The 25928-nt window shown below is 48.9% G+C and overlaps 1 protein-coding gene across 1 annotated transcript in view; it reads right to left on the bottom strand.

Annotated features, from left to right (window-relative positions):
* Window positions 1-25928, bottom strand: part of NAT10 (N-acetyltransferase 10) — a 39287-nt gene that overhangs the window by 10453 nt on the left and 2906 nt on the right. The window contains exons 4-21 of the mRNA XM_082661102.1: window positions 23828-23999; window positions 22332-22454; window positions 20619-20680; window positions 19087-19201; window positions 18881-18988; window positions 15176-15309; window positions 13880-13973; window positions 13638-13736; window positions 10120-10256; window positions 7039-7163; window positions 6437-6587; window positions 6057-6153; window positions 5063-5179; window positions 4090-4191; window positions 3919-3993; window positions 3229-3345; window positions 2249-2382; window positions 1988-2036 (exon numbers count right to left, since the gene is read on the bottom strand). Coding sequence (XP_082517228.1) covers window positions 1988-2036; window positions 2249-2382; window positions 3229-3345; window positions 3919-3993; window positions 4090-4191; window positions 5063-5179; window positions 6057-6153; window positions 6437-6587; window positions 7039-7163; window positions 10120-10256; window positions 13638-13736; window positions 13880-13973; window positions 15176-15309; window positions 18881-18988; window positions 19087-19201; window positions 20619-20680; window positions 22332-22454; window positions 23828-23999 — 2011 coding nt within the window. The remainder of the gene's footprint in view (window positions 1-1987; window positions 2037-2248; window positions 2383-3228; window positions 3346-3918; window positions 3994-4089; window positions 4192-5062; window positions 5180-6056; window positions 6154-6436; window positions 6588-7038; window positions 7164-10119; window positions 10257-13637; window positions 13737-13879; window positions 13974-15175; window positions 15310-18880; window positions 18989-19086; window positions 19202-20618; window positions 20681-22331; window positions 22455-23827; window positions 24000-25928) is intronic.

The raw sequence follows: 25928 nt of genomic DNA, 5'->3' as shown, positions 1-25928 counted from the left end.
GACTCCCCTTCCTGAAACACTCGTTATTCTTGGATTCTGACACCACAGCCCCTGCCCTTCTCCTACAGATCATGGCTACTCCTCAGCCTCCCTTGCTGTGTTTCCTGACTCATTCCTCTAAATGCTGCAGAGTGTAAGGACTCACCCTCTTTATTCTCAGCCCCTTCTTCCAACAGCTTTAAATACTTATTCACCGAACAAAAGTATTTACTGAACATGTACTATACATAGCAGATGCTATTAGGTGCTGGGGTTACAGCTGCGAAGAAAACAGGCCACCCCACCCTGCACCAAAAAAATCCTTGACCCCGAGAGTATATTCTATTAAGAGTATGCTGATGACTCTCAAATCTCTGTCTCCAGCCCCGACCTCTTCCTTGATCTCCAGACTCCTGTAGTCAACTGCCTATTCCATACTTCCACACTTGGCTGTCTAATAGGCATCACACACTTACTATGCCAAAAACAATTCCCACTTCCACCTCCAAATCTGGTCCTACCCCATTCAGTTTCTTTTTTAATGTATTTATTATTTTATTTATTTTTTTGGCTGCTTTGGGTCTTCGTTGCTGCGCGCAGGCTTTCTCTAGTTGCGGTGAGCGGGGGACACTCTGTTGTGGTGCGCGGGCTTCTCATTGCGGTGGCGTCTCTTGCTGCGGAGCACGGGCTCTAGGCGCGCGGGCTTCAGTAGTTGTGGCTCGTGGGCTCTAGAGCGCAGGCTCAGTAGTTGTGGCTTGTGAGCTCTAGAGCGCAGGCTCAGCCGTTGTGGCGCACGGGCTTAGCTGCACCACGGCATGTGGGATCTTCCTGGACCAGGGCTTGAACTCATGTCCCCTGCACTGGCAGCTGGGTTCTTAACCGCTGCGCCACCAAGGAAGCCTCCCATTGAGTCTTATCTCAGGAAACAGCACCTCCAACACCCAGTTTCTCAGCCAGTCTCTCCAGCCAAAAACCAAAGAACTACCCTTGATACTTCTGTTCACTTACCTTCCACACCCCCATCCTTCAACTCTTCTCAGTTCACCTCCCAAACACCCCTGGCATCTGGCCCTTCTCTCCTCTCACCATGTCCTCCCCAGCCAAGCTGCTCATCTCCCCGCCTCTACTCACGGGCCACCGTCCATCGTCTACACGGCAGCCCCAGCACCTTCCCTCTAACCCCTCCCTCCACCTGAACGGGGAGGGAGCGCAGAGTCCCTGCCCAGACCCACCTGCCCCGCTGTGAATCACCACCCTTTCCTTTCAAGGTCCTTCCAGCCACGCTGGCCCTTTGTTTCCTTCAAATCACCAACTTCCTTCCTGCCTCAGGTCCTCACATTTGCTGTGCCCCTGCTTGAATACGCTCACTTTTCTGCAGGCAGGACTGTCACGTGGCTGGTCCACCCTGATCATTCAGGTTGCAGTTTGAAAGGTCACCCCTCAGAAGCCTGACCACTCATTACACTGTCACTATCTGAATACTTCTCGTCTGCTCACTTTTTTGCTGCCTATTTCTCCTCATTAGAAAATAAGCTTCACGGCTTGTCTTGCTCACTGCTTGATTCAGTGCATGCACTAAATAATTTTTTTTTTTAATGAACTGACAGCCACTAACTCTCTCATCTTCCATTTTATCCTCTATGGCTCTGTTGTCCACACAAGCGCATCCCTCCTTCAGATACCAGCTTATAGTATGCACTCCTCCCCTAAAACCACTTTTCTTCCTGTTTTTAAAAAATACAAATTCGAGGAGGCCCCCAGTGACAGGATTCCAGAATGTGGTGAACAAGCCCACGTGCACTTCCGCCATCTCAGCGTGGAGCACAAAGCCGCTAGAGTGTGCAGTGGGGAGAGTGACCGTGTGGCCCTCAGTAAGGGCGGCTGCTCCGGAGGCATTCAGAGAAGCCTCCTGGCAGCACAGGCACACCGCTCAGGGCACAGCGGGAGGCACCAGGGCTCTGCAAGGACACACCTGTCACCACCCTCCCCTGCCAGACGCCTCACTCACCGGGGTCTGTCTCAGATAAACAGGGACAAAGCCAGCTCGTTTCCAGAACCTGCAAAGGATACAGAGAGCAGGTCACCACGTGTGCCTTCTGGGAGCGGCTGACACACAGAGCTGGGAAGGGCGGGGGGTGAGGGCAGCGGGGCGGGGGCGTCAGGACAGCTGACACCACTGCAAAGGCAGACACGCAGCCCACAGGACTCTCATTCTCAGGACACCGAGGCCAAAAGGATGCTGCGGGAGGAAGGGCAGGCGAATGCTTACCTGAGGAGCCTGGGGGTCAAGCCGTAGCACACCCCCAGGTAGTCCAGGTGCTCGGCAGGCCTCTCGTTCAGTTTGAGAAGTAAGGGAGGCAGGTCCTTCCGGGGAGTGACGACCTCTTCCAGCAAGCTGACCGCCTGGAGGATGCCCGAGGGGAGAGCACATCCACCCAGCGGAGAGAGAGGAAGGTTAGTGACATTCCCAAGCACCCCTGGCCACACCAAGCTCTGGACGAGCACAGCAAAAACCGGGACAGGTGTCCTGGTTCTTAAAATGTAAAATCACCACTAAGTCCAGTCATCATTCCTGAGGACACCAAAGCCCTAGACGAGCACGGACCCACACTGCTCAAAACCCAGAATGTGGGAAACAGCCACACGGTTTAGAAACGCCAAACGCATTTACAAAGAGACAGAGGTAAGGTGCTGAAGACGCAGGTCTGTCACCGGATGGCTCTGTGTCTTGGGGACTGACAAACCTCTGAGCCCGGCCTTAAGTATAAGCCCCTTCCCACCTCCCGAGCAGGCACACCGTGAAACATCAAATGAACCCGTGTGAAAAGCTGTCCCAGCTCCTAGCATTGAGCACTCTTACCCAGAAAGACAGAGCTCCCTGAGTCTGAGGTCAGTACTGAGAGGAGGAGACTGCACTGCACAGCTGTGGCTTTAAGCCGGCATGTGGATCAGCGTCACCTGGGAGCTTCAGGCAGATTACTGGGCCCCACCCAGAGCCTCGGATTCAGGAGGTCCAGGGCAGGGGTCAAGAGCTGACACTCTTAACGAGTCTCCAGGTGAGGCGGATGATGGTGACCCGAGGGCCTCAGTCTCGGTGTCAGCTGGGGAAAGAGAAGCTTCTCCAAAGCCAGAGAGGAACTCTGCCGCTACTGCTCAGAGCCCAGACCACAGGACAGCTCTTGATGATACTCCTGAAGACCCAGAGGATGGCCCTCCCCGAAACCAGGAGCTCGGCCAGAAGACGCCTACCTCACTGCTGACGGTGTGCATTTCCTGCGAGGGCGCCAGGACCTTTTCCTCGAGACAAGGGAATCTGCCCTCATAGTACATCTGCAGCAGCTGCAGGGCTCGGCTGCCATAGCCCATCTGTGAGCAGACACGGAGGGAAACAGGCAAAGGCAAGAGAGATGTCCTCAGTGTCTACGCCACTCGTACGCCCCTGTACTGCTTCTAGAAAGCCTTCACTCCAGGTCAAAGTGCACTTCGCAAAGGGAACCAATGAAACCCCTCAACAAGGTCAAAGCAGAGACCCTTAAGACCTAGCGTGGCACGACCCTCACTCTCGCACTGTCCAGCCCGTCAAGAACGTGAGGATGGCTGAGCATGCTTTCTGGTCCACAGATCAGCGAGCTCGGAACTGATGACTCTACGGCTAACTCCTCAGTGAGGACTTCTAAGACAGGAGGTAACTACAGGAAGCAGATCTGGTTCACGAGTCCCCTGTCCTCACAAAGAGTGAGCACATACAATCATCCTGCCCACCCACACCCAGCCTCCGGCAAACCGTCCACAGCAGAGGGGGACCTGGATCTGCTACTCCTTGACCAGCTTCCTATTTAAACAACCGCATACACCTGCCCTAACGAGAGGCCAGCAACATGGCAGCAGCTAATTACAGCACACCAGGTTTAAATAACAGCACACACGAGGACCCGTTACCGCTTGATAATCCGGGTGAACAGCAATGCGAACCACTCTTCCACCCGAAAGGCCGCCAAAGTCTGGGTCTTGGAACTGTGGGGGAGACACAAGCCGGTGACTAAGCAACAAAAGACAGCCTCCAGCACTGCCAGCTTCACTCGCTCAGACACACCAGGGAAAGCACATCACCTGTTCCGACACTGTCCATGGAATCAGGTCCCCCGAAGCCTTCTTGCCTCGAGACAGGCTGTTCAAGATGGACTGGCGAGAAATCTCCCCCTCGAGGCACACCTGTTGGGGAAGCAGGACACTGCAGACAGAAAGGCCGGCTCCAGGTTCAGAGCCCACCCCCAGAACCTCACCAGCACTCCGCCCTTGCTCTGACTAGGCCGGCTGTTTCCACTCCAGCGCACGCTTAACCCTGTAACCAACTCATCCGTTTCCAAGAGAAGTTTCATTACTGTGTCCCCTGGGCATCCTGACACCGTCACTAAGAAGGCAGAATACTGACCCAGAGAGCAAAACCACACTAGAAGAGGGTCTCCACACATGGTGTACATGTGAGCTCATCAATTAAGGCTCAGGACGCTCACGTGGCTCTCTACAGAACTGGGCAACGTCAGTGACTCCAGGGTCTAACAGGAAGATGGTTAAACATAGTACCGTACGTGCATGTCATGAAATACAATGCAGCCTTAAAAATTATGCAGATTATGAATATCTGACACATTGAAAAACAAAACCCAGATTACCAAATACTATGATCGTATGTTTATGAACAGGAAAAATGATAAAGAAATGCATAAATACAGGCTAAGCATTAAAAACATCTTCCCAATCTGTGTCTTCTAATTTTACAAGTAGCATGTATTGCTTTAGTAATAAAGGAGGAAAACAAAGTTCTGTTTTAGGAGCTGCAAGTCAAAATACGAGTGGCCAGTTCTGATTTTCACCCATCCATGAACAGTGGGGCTTTGGGTCTCTGTCTGGGTGGTAGTTTCCTTTGATGCACCCTAATCGCCTGCCTGGATACGTCCAGTCACTAGGTTTGAGACCAAGAATCAGCAGCTTCCCCTTCTGCGCTGCGGTTACCGAGCCACTAATCCTTGATGCCTAAGTGGGTCCCAAAATCAATGCCACAAGGACACCTCAGCTTCTGTACCTGGATGACAGCAAGCACTTCAGGAAGGGCATTCTGGGTGGGGGGCACGGGAGGCAGGAGGCAGAAGAGATGGTGAGCAGGCGCATCAGAAAGCATCTGGAGATCGCTAGGAGAGTTCTGTGGGGCACAAACAGGTCAGTGAGAAGCACTCCTCATCCTGTCCTCACTCGAGAGGCTACTCCACAGTCATGACTGGAGAACTGCCTTCCCCAGAGCCAGGTGATGTGCTGAAACCCGTCAAAGCGCCTTTCCAGCATCATAGCCGGCCAGCCTGAGACCCTCTGTAAGGGCTTAAGCGGGACTTAAGCCTCCAACGTTTGCTGTCACCTCACCACGAGTGCTGAGGCTGCAGAGCCGGAGCAGAGACCTGCTTAGTTAGTGCTATATACTTCACAGCTGGGAAGCGAACTTCTTCCTGATAAGAGGCTGCTATTTCAAGACAACCTCTCACCACTTCTAACATCAACCCTTCGGCTTTCCGTTTAAAGGGTGTTCATAAAAAAGCTACCTAGACACTCAAAAAGTGTCCTTTCCAATGTGCCTTTTTAAGACTTTCAAATATTCCAAATTCTCATTCACTGCTCCTTAAAAACAGCCCAGGGGTATAAGGCTGGTCTCAGGTCAAACAGCAGCCCCCGGATTACAACTGCTATGTCATCTCAGCCCATCCATTTAGCCAACAGGCAAGAAATATAAGTACCCCTTTTAAAATGGGCAAAACTTTCCACCCTCTCCAGCTACCACACATGGAGCTACGTGCAGAAATCTCACACTCTGTATGCAAAGCTGGAGCCCACGACAAGCCTGAACAACAATGGGAAATGCAACCCCTCCAGCAGGATCCCTGGACCTTGCCAACATCAGGACGTTCAAGTCCCAGTGGAATGGTCACCTGAGCCACTGGGTAACAAAACATGCAAAAAGCCGAGTCAAAAGGCACTGCCCAGTGCTGGAATTCACTGCTAAAGTTCACCCGAGGGCTAGCTGCAGTTACCTTGTAATGAGAAGCCACGTAGAGGGCCATAAGCCGTTGGAGGAAAATCTCAGAGGCTTTGTGGTAGCAAAAGAGGGTATCTCTATTAACATAGTAGCTGGATCTGGAGTTAAGCAACCAAAGCAAATCGAAGAGAACCCAGAACAGGACACACTACTTCCAAGGGTCACCTGGATATGTGGGTTTCCCTCAACCTGGGAAGAGGAGCCCCTGGTTCTGAGCAGAAACATATTAGGGAGGAAAAGAAGGGAAATCAACAACATTCAACTTTCCCCTCTCCCTAGAGCAGCAGCCTATGAAGCAAAGGGCCAAAACTCTTTGTTCAACTCTTCCATTGCCCCCTCTCCCTTTCACAGGACAAATGGAACCCAGGAGGATACAGCTCACAGGCTTCAGGCAAGGGGCAGCCAGAGATGATCCGAGTGATGTTGAGGCAATCCAGGCACAGCAGGTCGTTCAGCCACTTCTCTACTGCATCCCCAGGGGCGTATCGGATCGACTCGTGCAGGGAAATCTCATGCAGTGTTCGCACTGTTCCCCACAACACACACACACACAGTGAGGAACAACTAGTAAATACTGTTTTCCACAAGAGCAAGGCAAATGTTCTACTTTATCTGTCACATGGCGCTCACAAAATATGGCTCAAGAATTTAAAGCGAGTGGTTTTAAATTGTTCTGGTGGATGTTCAACTTGCCTCGACACCAATCCCAAGGGGATCTCTCTAAGTCAATGCAACCAATGCCCTGAGATGGTGACAAACAGGAATCTAGCCACCAGAAGGCCCAGGTCAGCCACCCATCTGGTCACTGGTTTGCTGTTCCTCAGAGAAAAGCAACTTCACCTCTTGGGGACTCAACCTCTCTGCCTGATGGTCAGACGGTCTGTTACCACCCATGCGGTCATGAGGGGAAGGATCCCGCAGGAGAGTGTGAAGTGACTTGCTGTGCACTGCAGGCACATTCAGAGCTCCAGGGGTACCTGATGCCAGTCTGGCGGTCGTCGTGGTCTTGTTCTCAGCGGTGGTGCTGACCTGGCTCTGGGCACTCTGTTGACGGAGCTGCTGAATTAGCTTGAGGGACAGAGACCGGCCAGTGCCCTCGTAGCTAGGAGCAAAAGCAAAGGCAATCAGGCATGAGGTCCCAAATCAACTCTCTAGGAGGGGACAGAGAACTACTTTCCTCGTCCTAATGAAACATCAGACTTCTGTTCGCCGAGGACAACCCTGTCACCTCTGAACTTTCATGCCCAAAGGAGGCAGGGCTGCATGGTGGCTCACCTCGGAGCCATCTGGGCCTGGGCTCAAGTCCTGGCATGTCCATTTAGTACCTCTGGACAAAGAACTCAACCCCTTTTAGCTTCCTCCTCAAAAGGGGACTATTCCACACATCTCACCGGACTGTACTGTGAACTAAAAAATAAGGACTGAGGGCTTCCCTGGTGGCACAGTGGTTAAGAGTCCGCCTGCCGATGCAGGGGACACGGGTTTGTGCCCCGGTCCAGGAAGATCCCACATGCCGCGGAGCGGCTGGGCCCGTGAGCCATGGCCGCTGAGCCTGCACGTCCGGAGCCTGTGCTCCGCAACGGGAGAGGCCACGGCAGTGAGAGGCCCGCGTACCGCAAAAAAAAAATAATAATAAATAAGGACTGAGAAGATGACGTGAATAAAGCATTTAGCAATAATGGAACTGGAACACAGGTAAATGGCCAATTAATAAGAGCTGCTATTAGAAGTTCTATGCTTGAAAAAATGAACAGAGAGCATTTCCAGTTTGAAAAAATTAAGATTAAACAAATCCACCACCCAAGTAACTTTTCTCATTACTACTTTCATTTAAAAGATGACGTAAAGAAGTAATAAAAAATTTGGGGAAAAGAAATCATCTATAATCTGATCACTGAACCAGCTCTTTTCAATTGTTATTTCCTCCTTGTCTTTGATCACAAGCACACGTGACCACAGGGTGCAGACTGCTCAGTGGGTTTTTTTAATTTTTAGTTTTACACTGTTTCATAGTATTCATTATCATAAATGAGGATACTGCATAAATACTTCCTCTAACTCAAATACTACTTTTAAAGAATGATCAAAAAATTAAATTTTGAAGTGCTTTTATTACTCCTGCCTGCCCCATATAACAAAGCATTCTCAAAGGAATTCCATTTACTTATTTAAAAAAAACAAAAACAAAGAGTAAGCACAAGCAGCAAAGCTAAAAAAATTGTGTGTTTCAAAGAACATTAACATGAAAGTAGAATTTCTTGAGTGGGAGAAAATTTCTGTAAATCACGTATATGAGACTTGTATCTAGACCATATAAGGCACCCTTCCATACAACTCAATAATAAGTAAGACAACTCAATTAGAAAAATGAGCAGAGGATCTGAATAGATACTTCTCCAAAGAAGATAAATAATGGCCAATAAGCATGTGAGATGCCCCACATCATCAGCCATCAGGGAAATGCAAATGAAGACCACATGAGATACCATTTCATACTCATTAGGATGGCTACAATCAAAAAGACATATAAATGCTAGCAAGGACATGGAAAAACTGGAACCCTCAGACACTGCGAGAGGAATGTAAAATGGTTCAGCTGCTTAGGAAAGCAATCTGGCAGTTCGCTAACAGTTAAACAGAAAGTTATCATTTGACCCACTAATTCCACTTCTAGGTATACACCCAACAGAACAGAAAACATGTCTGCACAAAAACCTGTACATGAATGTTGACAGCAGCATTACTGCTACTAGCCAAAAGAGAGAAACAACCCAAATGACCATCAAAAAGATGAATGGAAAAACAAAATGTGCATAAACATACAATGGAATAGTATTCAGCCATAAAAAGGAATGAAGTACTGATACAAGCTACACGGATGAACCTTGAAAACATTATGGTTAGTGAAAGAAGCCAGTCACAAAAGACCACATATTCTAAGATTCCACTTATATAAAGTGTCCAGAATAGGCAAATCCATAGATACAGAAAGTTGATTAGTGGTTGCCTAGAACTGGGGGGCAGGAAGGAACTGGAGGATGATAATGAAAGGATATGGGGTTTCTTTCTGGGGTAATGAAAATGTTTTAAAATTGACTGTGGTGATGGTTTCACAACTCTATGAATATACTAAAAATCACTGAATTATACACTTTAAATATATCTCAATAAAGCAGTTATCAAAAAAGAGTAAAACCCATTTTACTTAACTGTTTTCAGTATAAGCAAAGCAGTCAAATAATAAATCTATAATATAGAATTATCTCTTCAAGATGTGACTTCCATATAGAAACCTTTTCTATATTGAAGATATGTATACACTGAACAGGAAAGATTTCCCAGTATATTCTTTTTTTTTTTTTTTTTTGGCCATGCTGCACAGCTTGTGGGATCTTAGTTCCCCAACCAAGGATCAAACCCAGGCCCCCAGAAGTGGAAGCTCGGAGTCCTAACCCCTGGACCACCAGGGAATTCCCAGTATATTCTTTATATAAAAAAACAAATTCAAAACACTATGAAAACTATGTTTATGTTCTTATTCAAAATGAAAAAGTTGTCTCTATATGGTCAGATCACCAGTGATTTTTCTTTTTGCTTACCTTACCTTTCTAGCTTTTCTAAAGCAAACAAGAACTAAATATTTCAAAATTTTAAAAAAGCTCTTGAGCCTGCTTTCTTATGATAACTATACAGTTACTTTAATACTATATTTTCACATAAGCCTCAGAGATAAGACACTGGTATTGCCATCCATGTGCCCTTTAGAACTTCATCAGGCCTACAGACAGAAGGAGACACTCATCAGCTGGGTTATGAAGTTCTTCAGTCTGGTGCTGCCTGTTCTGGTGGGCCGTAGCTCAGACCAGAAGTGAGCTGTAGTTTACTATGAAGGGGCCAGCTGCCAAGGAGAAGGCTGAGGAGAGAGTGCAGCAGAGCCCCAAAGACTCAAACTTCAGGAATCAGCCCTACCCACCCAGGCCCAGGTCACATTCGTTAAATGCTATGTAACTGGCAACAACCTACAATGGGAGCAACGGCTCCTGCCCGAGGTGCCTCACCCGTTGATGGTGGATGCCATGAACACAAGGTAGGGCCCCAGAAGGCTCTTCACCAGGGGGAGGGGGATGGCAGCAGCTTCATCGATCACAACAAGTTCAGCCTGGCCCAGTTTCACAGCATCTGCAGGATGTATATACTGCCAGAAAGAAAAATTTGTATTATTAGCTTGGCCACCTGATACCATGGCTGTGATCTCTGGTGAGTCACCATAAAGGCCTCTCTTTACTCTCTCTCCCCAGTCCCATTTCTTCTTCTCTCATTCCTCCTCCTCGCTTTTCCCTGGCAGGGCAAAGCTGGGATGGGCTTAGAGTCAGATGCCTGGGTCCAAACAGGTCGACCACTGGCTGTGTGGCCCTGGGCAGGTCACTTCATCTCAGCACCTCAGATTCCTCTCCAGAAAATGGAGGAAATACCTGATGGCTGCTTGAGAAAAAAAATAGGTAAATCTGTAAAAATGCCCTACCTGGGACCTGGCTGAGTGATAGGTGGTGCCTCCCCTTCTCTCCTCTCTCCCTTCTCAGGCTTCTCCCCAGCCTCACTCTGGCCAGTGGGCCAGAGGCAAGCTTGGCCCCAGCAATGGCTAAAGGCGAGGAGTTTCTCAAGCATCTCCTACACTCTGGGTACTGTGTCCTGCTTTGACACCATCAATATAAAGCCCAGGTCCCCCTGCACTGGTGGGGACACTTCTAAGACTTATAACCTTCTTAGTGCTCACACATCCTTATTTATATTATTAGCTGGGCCATCTAATGTCACAAATTTGCCATGAGCTTGGCACCCTTATGCGTATAAACAACCTTTCAGTTCCTACAGGGGTTCCTGCTCTTTTTAAAGTTTGCAAAAGTCTATGAAGAGGTATTTTTACAGGAGAGGAAACCTGAATAGCCAACTAACATAAACAAAGGTACTCAACCTCACTAGTCATCACAGCAATGCTCAAGACAACAAGGAGACCCCACTTCACACGCAGACGGGCAAAACTTAAATAGCAGTAAAACACCCAGTGTTCGTGAGGACGTGGGGAAACAAAAACTCGAGAGTGCTGCGGTGAATGTCAATATGTACAAACACTTTAAGGAAGAATTTGGCAAAATCCGAGAAAGATGGAAATCTACGTATACCCTAAGACCCAACAATTCCAATTCTAGAAACATATAAATAAACTGTAATGTGCTCATATAGTGCTTAAAAATGAATCAACCAGATCTACAAGCTTCAATCTGGACCAACTTGAAAACAAGTGTTGAGTGAAAAAAAGGCAAGCTAAAGAAAGACAAGTATAGTACGTTACCATTTACGGATACATAATTATGTAGTGAAATATAAACAAATGAATTGAAAGGAAACACACCAGGGACTTCCCTGGTGGCGCAGTGGTTAAGAATCCGCCTGCCAATGCAGGGGACACGGGTTCGAGCCCTGGTCCGGGAAGATCCCACATGCTGCAGAGCAACTAAGCCTGTGTGCCACAACTACTGAGCCTGCGCCCTAGAGCCCGCGAGCCACAACTACTGAAGCTCGCGAGCCTAACGTCCGTGCTCCGCCACAAGAGAAGCCATCGCAATGAGAAGCTCGTGCACCGCAACAGGAAGCCCGCTCACCGCAACCAGAGAAAACCTGCGTGCAGTGATGAAGACCCAGCCCAACCAAAAATAAATAAATAAATTTATTAAAAAAGAGAAGAAAAAGAAAGGAAACACACCAATCTCAGAGCACAGTATGGGGAGTGGCGGAAGGGAATGGATGGGGAAGGGTACAGGAGGGACTTCAACCGTGTCTGTGAGGATTCAGATCTTTAAAACAAAAATATGAGTGGCTTTTTTTTTTTTTTTTTTTTTTGCGGTACGCAGGCCTCTCACTGTTGTGGCCTCTCCCGTTGCGGAGCACAGACTCCGGACGTGCAGGCTCAGCGGCCATGGCTCACGGGCCCAGCCACTCCACGACATGCGGGATCTTCCCGGACCGGGGCACGAACCCGTGTCCCCTGCATCGACAGGCGGACTCTCAACCACTGCGCCACCAGGGAAACCCATGAGTGGCTTTTTAAACGTGAAACCAACACAGCAAACAGCAAAACATCAGCATTTCTTAAGCCTGAGTGCTGGGCACCTGAGTGTTATCTTATATTGGTCTCTGTGCTTTCCTGTAGTTTTCAAGTATTCCATTACAGGTGAGATTTTTTAACTGCTTTGCTGGAAGCTGATGGGTCGAGGGGGCAGAGACCCCACTCATTTCCGACAGCAGATACATGTCCTCAGTAAGGCCCCACATCTTGGATCCTTACAGAGAAAAACTAAACAAGCACCTCATAAAAGCAGCAGGAAGCAGGCCCCTGGAGAGGCACCGCCGACTTTAATATTCTGCTGTATCGCAATTTCCAGCAAGAAAGAAGAGGTCTCAAAGGGACACAAATGTAGCCTCATAAAGTCAGGTCGCCTCTTCTGCGCTTCAGCTCCAGTCTGGAGACAAAAGGACTCTGGTAATACGAGAAGGTCTCTGACGACAGATCCAAGGCGCGGCGAGGGCTGAGCCAGGCATTTCCCGGAAAGCTTCTCCCTCTTTGGTGTGTGTTTCTCTTGAGTTTTAACAGATCTCTGTATTCTCAGGGCCTGCAGCCTGCCCCTCACCCCGCCCTACCCCAACACTGGACTCTCTTCCCCTCAGCTGAGAGAACCAGGCCAAAGTAGGAAGAAACGCACAGAGAGAAGAGAGTCTAGAAAGAGACCCAGCAAGAAGAAAATTAAGGTCCTTGAGGGAAAAAGGCACAAACACTGAACCTCATTTATAACCTGGATCCTTGATAAAAGGTATACCTCCTTGACAGACATATACAAATGCCTCACAGGCATAAAGCTCAAGGGCGTAAAGTGCCAAGTTGGCCTGGCCCACTTCCCACCCCAACCCAACTCCAAAAGTGATCAATAACCTGCTCCACTAGGAGCCCACGGGCCTCCATCCCTTCTGCAAGCCTGTCACGATTTAACAAAATTGTAGCCTTTGGACACGTACAGACCATTCAGGCTTACAGAGCACTGGAGATTCACAGAGCTTTCGGGGAAACACTGTTTCAAAAGGAAAATAGGCCACCGGCTAAACCACAAAGATTCAGAGTACATTTTACAAAGAACTTTTCTTCTTTTAAATGGTGAGGTTATTTATTGTCCTTGCTACAGATGCATCATTTCAAAACCTGCTGTAACTATGCAAAATTAGAAATGTCCGAAAAAATGATTTTATTTCTCTTAGCTGATTAGCATACTTACAATCCTACTCACTCAATTTTCAAGGGACAAAACTACAACTTTCCCATCTGGCTACATACATTTGGTAGTCTGCTCGAATGTTTTTCTTTAGAAGAGGCTGAAAATCTGGAACACGTTTACCGTAAAACAACAACGCTGTCTAAAAGATATGCAATTACACAGCACATAAAACAACTATAAAAGGAGACGTCTTAGAGCGTTTATACACAGCAGGACACTGGCCCCACGTGGTAGGGTTCTAGAACAAGCCTCACCTGAATGGTCTGCCGGTGTTCCCGGAAAATGTTCACTCTGATCACGGCTTTGTTAAATTCAGGATTTAGAGACTGAATGATCTCATAATCCAGATGCTCCTAATAGGGAAAGAGCCAAACCAATGCCAAACGTCAGAAACAGGCTTTAGAAACTAAATATTACGAAAGTTTGCATTCTAAAGACTTCACCTGGATTTATACTCAGCATGGAATCAAAATAAGCTCTTATCCTAATTTCCTACCTGATACTGCAGAGCATCAAATCCTTTAAATACAAATTCAAACAGAGTGTGGAGGTTATCCGGGCTCGGAGAGGTAACAAAGATATTGGAGTAGCTGTTGAACAAAAGGAGGATTTTTTTTTTTTAAGTAATTAGGAAATCTAAGAAATGTTTAGAGAACTTAAAAAAAGAAAACATTTTTGTTTGCCCCTGTTACACAGGGGATAACCAGAGACAGTGGCAGAAAAAAAATCAGGACACACGTTTTGGGGAGGAAAAGTAAAGCAACTCCAGACCTGAGGGTATTCTTCCTCCCAACCTAATGAAAACGCATTACCAGTTTGAAGGTAGCACATCCCAGCAATCAGCTACCAGCATCTGTGAAAGCACCCTGCTGAGGGCACTGTGGGGACTGCTCCCTCAGTGCCAGGGCTGGCACGCGGCTCCCCAGTCCTGCACCCTGGGACGGGAGAGGGCTTCACTCTCATCACTAGCTGTGCTGTGAGGGTTTCAAACCGTGAAGCCAAAGTGCTCAACTGTGCTCAGGCTAAGGCCACAGTTAACCTCTGAGGAATCCTTGTTCAGTGTAAAGGATGCTGGTGGTGGCGGGGCTGAGTGGTACTGCCAGAGCAGCGAGAGAAACAAAGGACTAGGAGTCAGGAGCCGAGTTCAGCCCCAGCACTACCAGCACTGACTTGGGGGGGGTCTTGGGTGAGTCACTGAAATTCCCTAAGCCTGGGTTTATCCATCTATGAAACGCTAACATTGTTAATTAGGAGCACCAAGGAAGAGAATGCATACGGGACGTGGCAAATTCTAGGTCCGTTATTTATGTCTGGGAAGCTGGAAGTACATGATCTCCTGGCAGTTGCAGAAGTCTTCCGCCCAGGACAAAAGAATGGAAAGGAACATCACACTCAAATGCAGCTCCTCAGGAGCAAACAAGATCTTCTACTGATCAAAATCATTAAAATGTCAAACTTGTACTTTTCTAAGTCAGCAAAGCGGGTCATGTTCATGCTCATCTCCTGAGAGTTTTTAAGTTTCTTACTCCCATTTCTTTGCTCTTGTGTGTTTGTTCAACTCTAAATAGTGAGTTGGCCCTGGTGTATGTCTGTGTGTGCATGCACACATATATGTGCACCTTTGGGGGTTTGGGGGAAACAGCATTGCTCTTTCTAGACAGGAACCCAAGACCTAGAGAAATCACACAGGAGCCCGCTCAGACCCAGGAGCAGCTTCCCTGTCCCCTGACCCCCTACTCCTGCACACTGCTCCCTCAGAGCTCAGAGTGCCTAAAGATGGGGACCCCCTTACCCAAAAGCCACCGCCCCAGCAATAGCCAATCCCAGGGCTGCAGATTTTCCCCTTCCTCGGGCAGCTGTGAGCACAACAGTACTCCTCAGGGTCTTTTCCGAGATCCCCTCAATGAATTTCAAGACAGCTTTGGCCTGTGGAAAGAGAAACATATTAGGTGAGCTTTGAGAAAGGCCAAGGTCCAGCCATCTACCACCATCGCTGCGGAGAATTCAGGCTGATGCCTAGGCTAACTCGGGGGCGGAGGGGCTGCAGGGCAGTTCTTACTGGCCAGAAAGCAAGGCCCAACACCTGGACTCTCACTCCCTTAATCGTCCCCTCTGGGTCTCAAGGCTTTAAACACCAACTAGGTGCTGATAACCCCCAAGTTCATACCTCCATCCAGACCTCTTCCCCGCACACCAGACTCTTCTATACACGCAACTGCCCCTGCTCTGCCCTCCACCTGTACATCTAATAGACATCTCACATTGAACACCTAACATCCCCTCCAATCCTCCCCCACCTACGATCTTCCCCAGCTCAGCTAACTGTCCAATTGTTTAGGCCAAAAGTCTTCTCCATTTTCTCCCATACCTGATTCATCAGCAAATCCTGTCCATACTTCCTTCAAAACATAAAAATTCTACATTCCTCACCATCCTCCTCCTCCACCACTCTGGTCAAAGCCACCACCCTGTACCGCCGCCATTATTACAGGAGCCTCCTAATCAGTCCTGCTCCCACCTTCGTTCCCCTACAACCTAGACTCAACACAGCACAAGGCGATCCTGTTAAAATTAAGGCTGGCTTCCAGAAGCATAAGAATTCCTTCAATTGGATAAATAATTTGTGTATTTGTTTAAAAAGAAAAAGCATGATAACGGGGATTAAATAAATAAAGCCAGCCTGGGGATCCCTCTGACAGCTGTGCAGAGACCATAAGCATAAAACTCTCTGCTGGCCCCCATCGCTCCCAGAGTAAATGCCAAGCCCTCCCAGGGGCCTGCATGGCCTGCACGGTCTGACCTCCATCGTTTCCTCCTACCCTCACCCACTCGCTCTGCTTCAGCCCAGTCGGCCTCCTTGTGAGTCCCTGAGCGCACCAGGAGAACCGACCTGAGGCCTGTGTATCTGGTGACCCCTCCGCCGGGAGCACTCTCCCTGCAGAGAGCCACGTGGCTCGTTTTCTCAACTCCTTCAAGCCCACTCAAAGAGCAGCTGCTCACCAGGCCCTCTCTGACCACGAGACAGAGACCCGCAGCACCCCTCCCTCCTCCCAGCACTCCCCATCCCTCCTCGCTGCTCTTCATGTTTCCCCGCCTACACAGCACCTTCTACTACAATATGTGGTTTGCTTATTTCCTTGATTCCCTGTCTTCCTCATCCCACCAGAATGTAAGCCCCATAAAGCAGGTGCGTCCCTCTTGTTTACTGCTGAGCCCCTGCCTAGAGGAGTGTCAGTGGCACTTAATGAGAAGAGGGACCATAACACTACTCAGGGGCCAGACTCTGCTCCCCACGGGGAATCTGCCCTGGGAACAGGCCACTGAGACTGGGAAGAAGGCCAGATTGTCCAGCCTGGCCTGTCTGGTCCTGAAGAAGCTGCCTTACATGACTGGGCATGGACACTCAGAAGATACCGATAAGACGCAGTCCCAGGCAGAAGGAAGGGAAGGAAGGGGAGGGGCTTCAGGAAGCCAGAGTCTCTCCAGATGGAAACACTCAGAGGGGATCCAGGTCCTACTCGCCTTAACTCGGCCTTGGCCGAACACTGTATTTTATCCTCTTGTTGTTTGCTTTAGAGTAGAAAAGTGAAGAACTCTGATAAAACATAAGTGGCAAAATCTACAAACATAATAAAAGGGTATGAAATCTGGACTAAAAATGCACTCTAAAGTAATATTCTAAAATGAAAAACCAATACAAAAAAGCAGAGTGGTTTATAAAAACAAACAAAATAACCAGTAATTATATGAAAACAGTGCCTGCTTCTCTCATAACTAAAGTAACAACAAATTGAAACAACGATCCTATGTTCCCATATCAGATTCGTAAAGATATACGAGTTTAACAGTACCCAGTGTTGGCAAAACTGCAGAGAAAAAGGCCTTTTCATACATGGTGCGGGTTCCATAACCTGGCATGACACCTGTTTTAATGCACACATACTCTACCCCAGCAATTCTCCTGTTAAATTATCCTAGAGACAGTGCCCACAAATGTATCTGTAAGAATGTCCTAATAGCATTACTTATAATAGCAAAAAAGCTGGAATCAAGCCAAATGTCTAATGGGGACCACCTTCCCTTTGCACACTTTAAAAATACCCATTTATATGCACAGAAAAAGATCCAAAAGGACACACAATAAACCGTTAACAGTAGCTGTCTCTGCAGAGCAGGACAGCCAAGGAGAAACACCACTTTCTATTTTTAATGCACACTTTCCTACTTACTGATTTTTTAAATTTTTTTGCCATGGGTCATTTATTTTCTTATAACAATACTACTGTATTATAGTTTCTCCCTCTTCTGCCCTTTCCCTATCCTCTCTCTCACTCCCTGTCTCTGGTGATAAAGTTACCAGGAAGTGGTTGAAAGCAACCCAGAGCCTGCAGCCGGGGCTGCAGAGAGAGCTGTGTGGTTGGTGATTCTACTTCCAGCATGGAAAGGGAATCCACCCTATTGGGTCTCAGCCCCAAGTGGGCGGCATCATTGCAGCTGTTTTCCATCATGAGGGAAAAGCCCAGCGCTGAGAGAGGCCTGTGCTGCTTGGCTGGCTCAGGCTGGACCAGAACCCTGAACACACCCGACAGCTTGCAGGCCTCTGGGCCACATCCATTCAGCTCCCATCACCGCCCAGGAACCACCGGAGAAGCCAAGTTTACCAGCCCTGGCCACTTCAGGGAGCACAGAAATGCATCCTGGCAGCTCCCACCCAGCCTGCTGTCTGTACCTAGAGATCAGGTACACAGAGGATCCTCACCACACGGCCCTCATCAGCCCTCACACTGGAGCCTCCAGCTCTCCTCACTTAGGAACAAGGCATAAGCGAAAACCTTTACATCATCAAAACTTAATGAAAATGGGGGCTTCCCTGGTGGTGCAGTGGTTAAGAATCCACCTGCCAATGCAGGGGACACGGGTTCGAGTCCTGGTCCGGGAAGACCCCTCATGCCGCGGAGCAATTAAGCCCATGTGCCACAACTCCTGAGCCTGCGCTCTAGAGCCCACGAGCTACAAGTACTGAAGCCCGCGAGCCTAGAGCCCTTGCTCCACAGCAAGAGAAGCCACCGCAGTGAGAAGCCCACGCACCGCAACGAAGAGTAGCCCCAGTTCGCCGCAACTAGAGAAAGCCCAAGCGCAACAGCGAAGACCCAATGCAGCCAAAAATAAATAAATTTAATAAATTAAAAAAAAATAATGAAAATGAAAGGACACAGGTCTAGCACCCCGTGCCTGTGGCGTTCCTCCATAAATGTAACCCATCTCCCCCCGACCCCCAGCTCCCTGAACTGTTAACATGGGGAAGGGGGAGCTAATCCTGGACCACTGTTGTGAACACATTCTGCTGCTGCACGCCTGAGTGTGAGCAACAGAAAAGGGACCTCGCCCTTGGAGGAGCCAAGCCTTGTTCTAACTTGGCGTCTGTCACTCTCCGCCTGCTGTCTCTCCCCTCCGTGCCGTGCAGACTGGGCTGGGGACGTTCCGAACGCACGCTCACCTGGTCTAGGGTCTTGCAGCACTCCACCAACACGCCCACAGGCTGGGTGTCCTGCAAGCTCTCCTTCAGCTCCTTCAGCTCCAGACCAGAAGGCCCAAGACTCTCCTCCTACCAGACAGGAGAGGAGGAGAAGCTTTGCCGCCACCCCGGGAGGGCCAGAACAGAAAACGCAGCCTGCCCCACGTTCCCGGCCCCCGGCAGCTCACCGGGGTCTGGGGAGGGAGGGCCTCAACGCTGGCGGCATGGGAGGAGATGGGCAGGATGTTGAGCTGGTCATCGATGGCGAGACACCTCTTACACGAGGCCAGAGAAAGAATAAACCTGAGGAACAAACCGCAGTCGTGAGGTGCTGAGGGCAGTGTCTGCACAACAAGGGAAGGGCTTTTCTCCAGGAAAATCATCTAGCCCCACGTCTCTAAGAAAGCTGGAGAAAGCCAACACCGTCATCTGGAGGGCAGTGCTGGATGATTCCCAGCCTCCTTTACGAGGCCCGAACATGCTTTATAGAGCAAACAAGCAAACGGGGAACTCCCTTAAGCGACTGATTACAAGGGCCCCTACTGTGCAGAAGCCCGCTGCTCCAGGGTGCCCCGGTCCTTCCCCCATCCTGCCAGGTTCACCCTTTAGCACTACGTGTCTCCTTGAATGGGGAACGCCAAAGCCACCCCACATGTGCTCACCAGCCACACAGGGAAACAAACGCATACACAAATGGACTGACCTTCTGCCACAAGGAGGAGAAAATAAAGGAAAGGGTGGAGGGGAAAGCTCCCTCTAGCACTATAATACAAACATTTTTGCGTGTAGCAAAACATGTGTTTGGCTATAAAATCCAAGCTTCTCCCACAACTGCAAGAAAAGGGCCTCCCGCACTACTTTCACAGGCTTCCCTTCCAGCCAGTAGCGCTGGGCGACCTCCAGGCCCACTCCTACTGAGCAGCTTCAGAGGCGATTGAAATTAGGTCGCACAGTTCACCCAGGCCAGGATTCCTAAACCTCAGCACTACTGAGATTCTGGACCAGATAATTCTTTGTTGGAGGGGCTTTTCGGTGCCTTTTAAGCTGTTCAGCGGCACCCTTGGCCTCTACCGCCACCAGCCTCCCACCCTCACCGCAGGTCACGACCATCAAAGCGTCTCCAGACACTGCCAAGTCTCCCCAGGGGCAAAACTGCTCCAGTTGAGATCCACTGACTTAGGACATGGCTTCTTTCTTCTTAAGGTGTTTCACGTGTTGCTAACTGGCGTTCCCTAAAAAGGGGTCTGTGGTCAAATAAATTGGGGTCCCTGGTGCTGTGAGACTTTTCAGAGGCTAAAACAGGCTCACGTGAATCCTCAGAAAGGAAAAACCATATCAGCATTTCCCAGACGTACTGGACCAGAGAACCCCTTTGTCATAAGGTCCCTCTTAAACATCAGTGTTCTGTGAAACACATTTGGGAAAAGAGTGGTCCAGACAAATCACCCCTCTGACAGATGCGTAGGCTAAAAGCCAGAGCGGGAGAGAGACTTGGTAAGGGCCAGAAGCAAGATAGAATCCAGGCCCCAGCCTTCCACTCACTTTTATTGCTTCCAGTTAGCTGCACAACTACCGCTGCTATCGGGAATCTCACCATTTGGGGCTCCTGCACTATCTTCTCTGAGACAGAGCACAGCTTTCAGTTGGGTCCAAGGTGAAAATGTTCCTCCCACTGTGGCTCCCCACAGCTGAGGAAGTGAGAAACGTGCTCCAGACCCACCTCTCATTAAATCTTCCCACCACATCCTGATGGGCCTCCGTCCTGTATCTTGAATGCACGTCCTAAAAGAGACAACATCCATTAACAGAGGCACCCAAATCCCACTGAGGTTCAGCGTCCAAGTGTGAAGAAGTTCCAGCAAACAGCCCTGGGATAAAAGAGGCACCAGTGATGCTACTAGAAACAACATCTACTCCTACCTAACCTGCCATGCGAAACTGGCCGGATGCGATCTGCTGCAGCAAGACTCAGACACTAAATGCAATGTTTCTTACCACAACAAATGTCCCCTCACCTCACCTTTGACTGTTCCCACATTTTATCCAGCAGCACAAAACATATTCACTCGTTCAATAAAATGCACATGCCAACGCCAGACAAGCTGGGCACACACCGGTGTTTAGTAAAGCATGAAACCTATTCTCCTGAAGCTTACAGTCAAATGGTTGGACGGAGACAAACAAGTAAATAGACACAAATTTTGGCAAATGCTATGAATGAGAAACAGGGTGCAGGGGCAGCCAATGGAGGGGTGGGGAGGGGGAATACTTATATAGGGTAGAGAGGGAAGGCCCTCTGAGTTGGTAAGCAGGCAGCCAAGTAAGAGAGGGAGGAGGAACAAACAAAGTGACGTGGACACAGACATTCGCTCACTCACAGATATTTCAGGAGGGCTTACTAAAGGCCAGGCACCCTTCCAGGATCAGGGAATATACCAGGGAGGAAAACAAAGTCCCTGCTCCCATAAAGTTTGGAGACTGGCACGGGAAGCCAGACAATAAACAAATAAATGTCTAACTTTAGGTGGCTGTACCATGCTTTGAAGCAAAATAAAACAGGTTGAGGAGTGACAGGCCAACCACATATGCTACACAGGGTGTGAGAGAGGCCGCACCGAGGAAGTGGTATCTTGGCAGGGACTGGAACGCAGCGAGGAAGTGAGCCAGCAGACACTCCGTGGAAACGGCGTGAAGGCCCTCAGGTGAGAGTCTGCTGAGGGGAGAGGGCGCACCTGAAGACCTCCGAGGAGGCCGGAGGGGCTGGGGCCGATGGGGCGACAGGAAGCAGGCACTGAGATCTGAAGGAAGTCCACTTCACCGGGCGGATGCAGCTCATGAAACCCTGAGGCCAAGCCTAACAGTTCCTGAGCAGCTGGCAATGTACATTGACTCCAAACCTGCGGCTCAACGCACCCATGTGGCAGAACCAGCTCTCATCCAGGGAAACCCTTCCAGCCACTCCCTCAGCTGGGGCAAAAAAAAATACCCCCCCCACCCCCTGGAGTCAAAGTTTCGGCCAGTCCGGGAGCGGGACAGCAATTCTCCTCCACTACCCATTAGGGTGAGGGCAGGTGAGGACGTCTGTGCGTGGTCCCCTTTTTGTACTACACAAATGTAAGCACTGGCGTGGCTCTCTGTGGGATACTGTTTTAGAAATTGAACTACACAACAGCTGCATCATGTCTGAATCTCACTGGTGTAGAATCTGCAAATGCCTGAGAGCAAAAGCAAAATTCACAGATTCCTAAGCACACCCAGGGCCACGGAGGCTTCTCTGCAGAAAATTCCTCATTAGCTCCAAAGAGCTCCCAGCCTAGAAATTATACTGACCGCTCACTGGAGTTGCTCAGTAGGAGTTCTTAAAAGAAAGCAGCAAAAACACAGATTGATTTGAACCACCACAATCAAGTTAAAGAAAAAAACAGACACTTACCATGGTCATCGTGTACAACTGCTTGAGTGAGTTCATGGTCCGTAGGAGGATAACCACCAGCCCACCACCTTCCACTGTCTCTACAGTCCTGGCCAGCAAGTTTGGAGTCAAAGCTTCAAAATCCTGGAAAAAGGAAACCTTAGAACTGGCTGCAAAGAGCACCCACTGGGAAGCTTAACGAGGGGCCAGGCGATAAGGTACAAGGAGGCCTTCAGAGTACAAACTCAACACCATACCCCGTACCTGACTCACCAGGACACACACACACACACACGCACACACACACAGTCCCTTACTCAGGGGACCACAGAAGAGAGCCCAGCCCTGGAGAAGAAGTATACCCGGTTTTACATGTCAAAGTGTTTCCCGTAATCCCTCATAAAATCTTATTTGGAAAGAAGTCCTCCAATCCACACTGATTCACACTTGAATTTCAGAAATACCTCACACTCATTTTCTGCTCTGTTCATAGATGGAAACTGTCTGACAAAACTCAACTGCACCACGTGGGGGAGCCGCTGCCACCATCACTTCACCTGGTAACTAGTGAGCAGAAGCAGCTCCCTACCAGTCAGCGATGGGGTGAGAACAGGCAAAACGCTCTTTTCAGCCTCCAAGGTGGGTTGTAAGCCAGCAGTGTATGGACAGCCCACTGGAATGCGGAAAGGAAAAACTAGAACTCCTATTCAAAATTTCCCACCTCATTTCTTAATTTATATTTTAAAACGTATGTTTTACGATGCACGTAATCATAGTAGTGCATGCATATAATAAATACATATCAAACTGTGGGAACCTGTGCTTAAATGTGAGGATTTGTGCTTAAATGTTTTCTTTGGTGGGTGGGGCTGGGGCAGGGGGAGGGGGCGGGCGGCGGATGGAGTCACAGGTGCCAAAGAATCAAAGAACAAAACAAAGACCACCAGAGCTCAAAACAAAGAAAAATGTGAAACTTAATCTATCAACTTGCCAGGCAAGAGAAAATATATACCAGTGAAGAAACTCACCAGCTGCTTCTCTGAGGGGAGAAAGCGAGGAGACTTTAAGGACGAGAAGGGCAATGATAGGGGTGGTTATTCGGTCAAGCACTCTGGATAGGACGTCCGAGTACTCGGGTCCGTCCCTAGTTAGCTAAAACAAGTCCCACTGCTCTCTGGTCACAAAAGTCTTCAGTTAGTTCTAATAGGGATCTGGGGTGCTAGGGTCACTCAAAGTTCAGTGCTTTACCAAGCTGGTTAGACCCAGTTGTGATGGAGCGTCACTGCCAGTTTGGTTATCCCTAGACAAGTGCTGCTTTTGGTAGAAAATGCTCTTTTAATGTTGGTGAGTTATCCAGTTCCTGTGGAAAGTGGCCAAGTCCTCCACAGATGAAGCTTTGGGGCAGGGAGTACACGTGACTCCTCTCCGCTCTGTACACCTGTCCTTGTGGGTGACCAAGCAGCCCAGGCACTCCCTAGCACTCTGACTCCAGTCACGGGCTGGGGCAAGTCACCTACCTGGAGAACACACATGCCAAACGTATTGCCCAGGATCTTGTGGGTCTCATTGTAGTAGCAGTAGCGAATGTTTGTGGCAGCTACGAAGAGTTCAAAGGGGTCATCTTGCTTTATGTTCAGCGTCCCGCTCTTTATTTTTTTCTGCAGCTGTCGCATTCTTTTCTTCCGATGACTGCAATCACCCCCCATCCCATGAAAGCCAGTTAACCAGAGAGGCTAGAGTTGGGAGCAGGGGATAGGCTCAACGATCACCCACTTAGACCTTCAGAGCTAGAAGGGAACTTGGAAATCATAATGCTCATCCCCTCACTCTAAAGCTGAAGGAAATGAAAGAGGCATTAGAGCAGATGGGCTTCGGAGGGAGACAGTGTAAGTCTGTGTGAGAACCCTGCCATTTTGATACTTCACTTTACAAAAAGGGTAATGGGAGTCCCTAAACCTCACATTCAGCCAAAGCTTGAAAGCAAACCTTAGTGGCCTCATTACCTCAGTCTCAAGCCAATGCTTCAACCACACAGCACTGCTTCCCAGAGAACCTGGGAGGGGCACTGTGATGGCGGGTTACTTTATTCATTTTTCCTAAATGAATTCATCCACTTCCTTCCCAGATGGTGGGATCAAGTCCTCAAGGGCAGCTCTAATCTAAGACAATACTGATAGAGGATATAAGGGTTGGAACGGAATCTGGACGTCTCCCAGAAATCCCTGAACTTTTCTTTTGTCTTAAAAAACTCTGAATACCTAACTGTCAATTAACTGTTTCTTTTAGAGAAAAGAGAGAACGAGAAAACTCCAGAATCAAGGGTTACAGCAAACCAAAATTTTATCATAGTTCTCTAACTGAATAGTAGAGCCAAGGCCTTCCCCCTGGGGCTCCACTTCCTCAGCCCATGACTTAGCATCAGCCTTAATCTAATGCTCAAGACAGGGGCAGGAGAGCTATAAGAGGCACAGAAGAGATTTTTAAAAGTGAAAGCAGGTGGGTTAAGTTTGAAAGGCAAATCTGCCCAAAACACTGTAAACTGCCCAATTTCGCAGGGGGTTTCCCCACAGCAGAGTCCGCCCCAGAGACACATATACTGGGGGATAAAGGAGGGAGAAGAGGCCCAAGGACAGAACCACACAGGTGAGCTGGATTTAGGGAAGGAGATGAGCTCGGGGAGAGAGAAGAGCTCAGGAAGGTAGTCTGAGTGTCACAGAAGCAAAGAAAGGAGAGCATTTCCGAGGTGACTTTATAATGGTTTATCTGCCAAGGAACAGCACCCCCACACCCCAAACTCCTCCACACACACAGTCATAGGCAGAACTGCCAGGTTTCTAGTAGGCGACCCACCCCACCTCCTCTGGCCCAGGGCTGGATGTCTTTCCAAAAGAATTTGGGAGAAAGACTGATTTCTGTGTCATTGGACCCAAACCACGTAAAACTCAAGTGGTGTTTCTGCGATGGGCGCCATAGAAGGCAGAAAGCTGCCCTGAAGTGGGAAAAGAACAGAGCAGACACGCAGAGATGAGAGACTGAGCAAGGACCAGAGCGTCAGCACTGCGGCTCTACACCACCCCCGCGGAAGAGCTGAAATCTCATCCCCGTAGGCTTCAGGAGCTAGCCCGTATACTGCCGACCCTTGAGAAACCTGGGGGTTAACTTGCATCTAACTTAAGAGTCGGCCCCTCCGCAACCGCAGCTCCTCCACATCACAGGATTCAACCAACCACGGACCACGCGGTACTGTAGTATTTACTACTGAAAAACATCCGTGTGTAAGTGGAGCCCTGCAGTTCTAATCCACATTGTTCAAGGGTCAACTGTACTTCAACAAATTCCCCTTGTGCCTAAGTGTGTTTGTGTTGGAGGTCTGCTCTTTACTATATAAGAAGTCTTAAGTCCACAACTTCAAAAAATAAGAACAGCAAATTGTCAAAAACAGCAGTGAACTACTAGAGGAAGAGCTCTGAAAAAAAGGAGAAAGGGGGAAACGTTGTTGCATTAGGCATCAGGTCGTTGGTAACTTCCAAGAGCAACTGAAGGAACCTGCATTATTAGAGGGGCTTGATCAGCTGAGAAAACTAAGAAGAAAACTCGTGTGCAGAAAGCAAGGAATTG

The sequence above is a fragment of the Grampus griseus genome (genome assembly GCF_964374135.1).
Source record: "Grampus griseus genome assembly, chromosome: 8".
In the NCBI taxonomy this organism is placed as follows: domain Eukaryota; kingdom Metazoa; phylum Chordata; class Mammalia; order Artiodactyla; family Delphinidae; genus Grampus; species Grampus griseus.
This window is presented reverse-complemented; position numbering and strand designations above follow the sequence as displayed.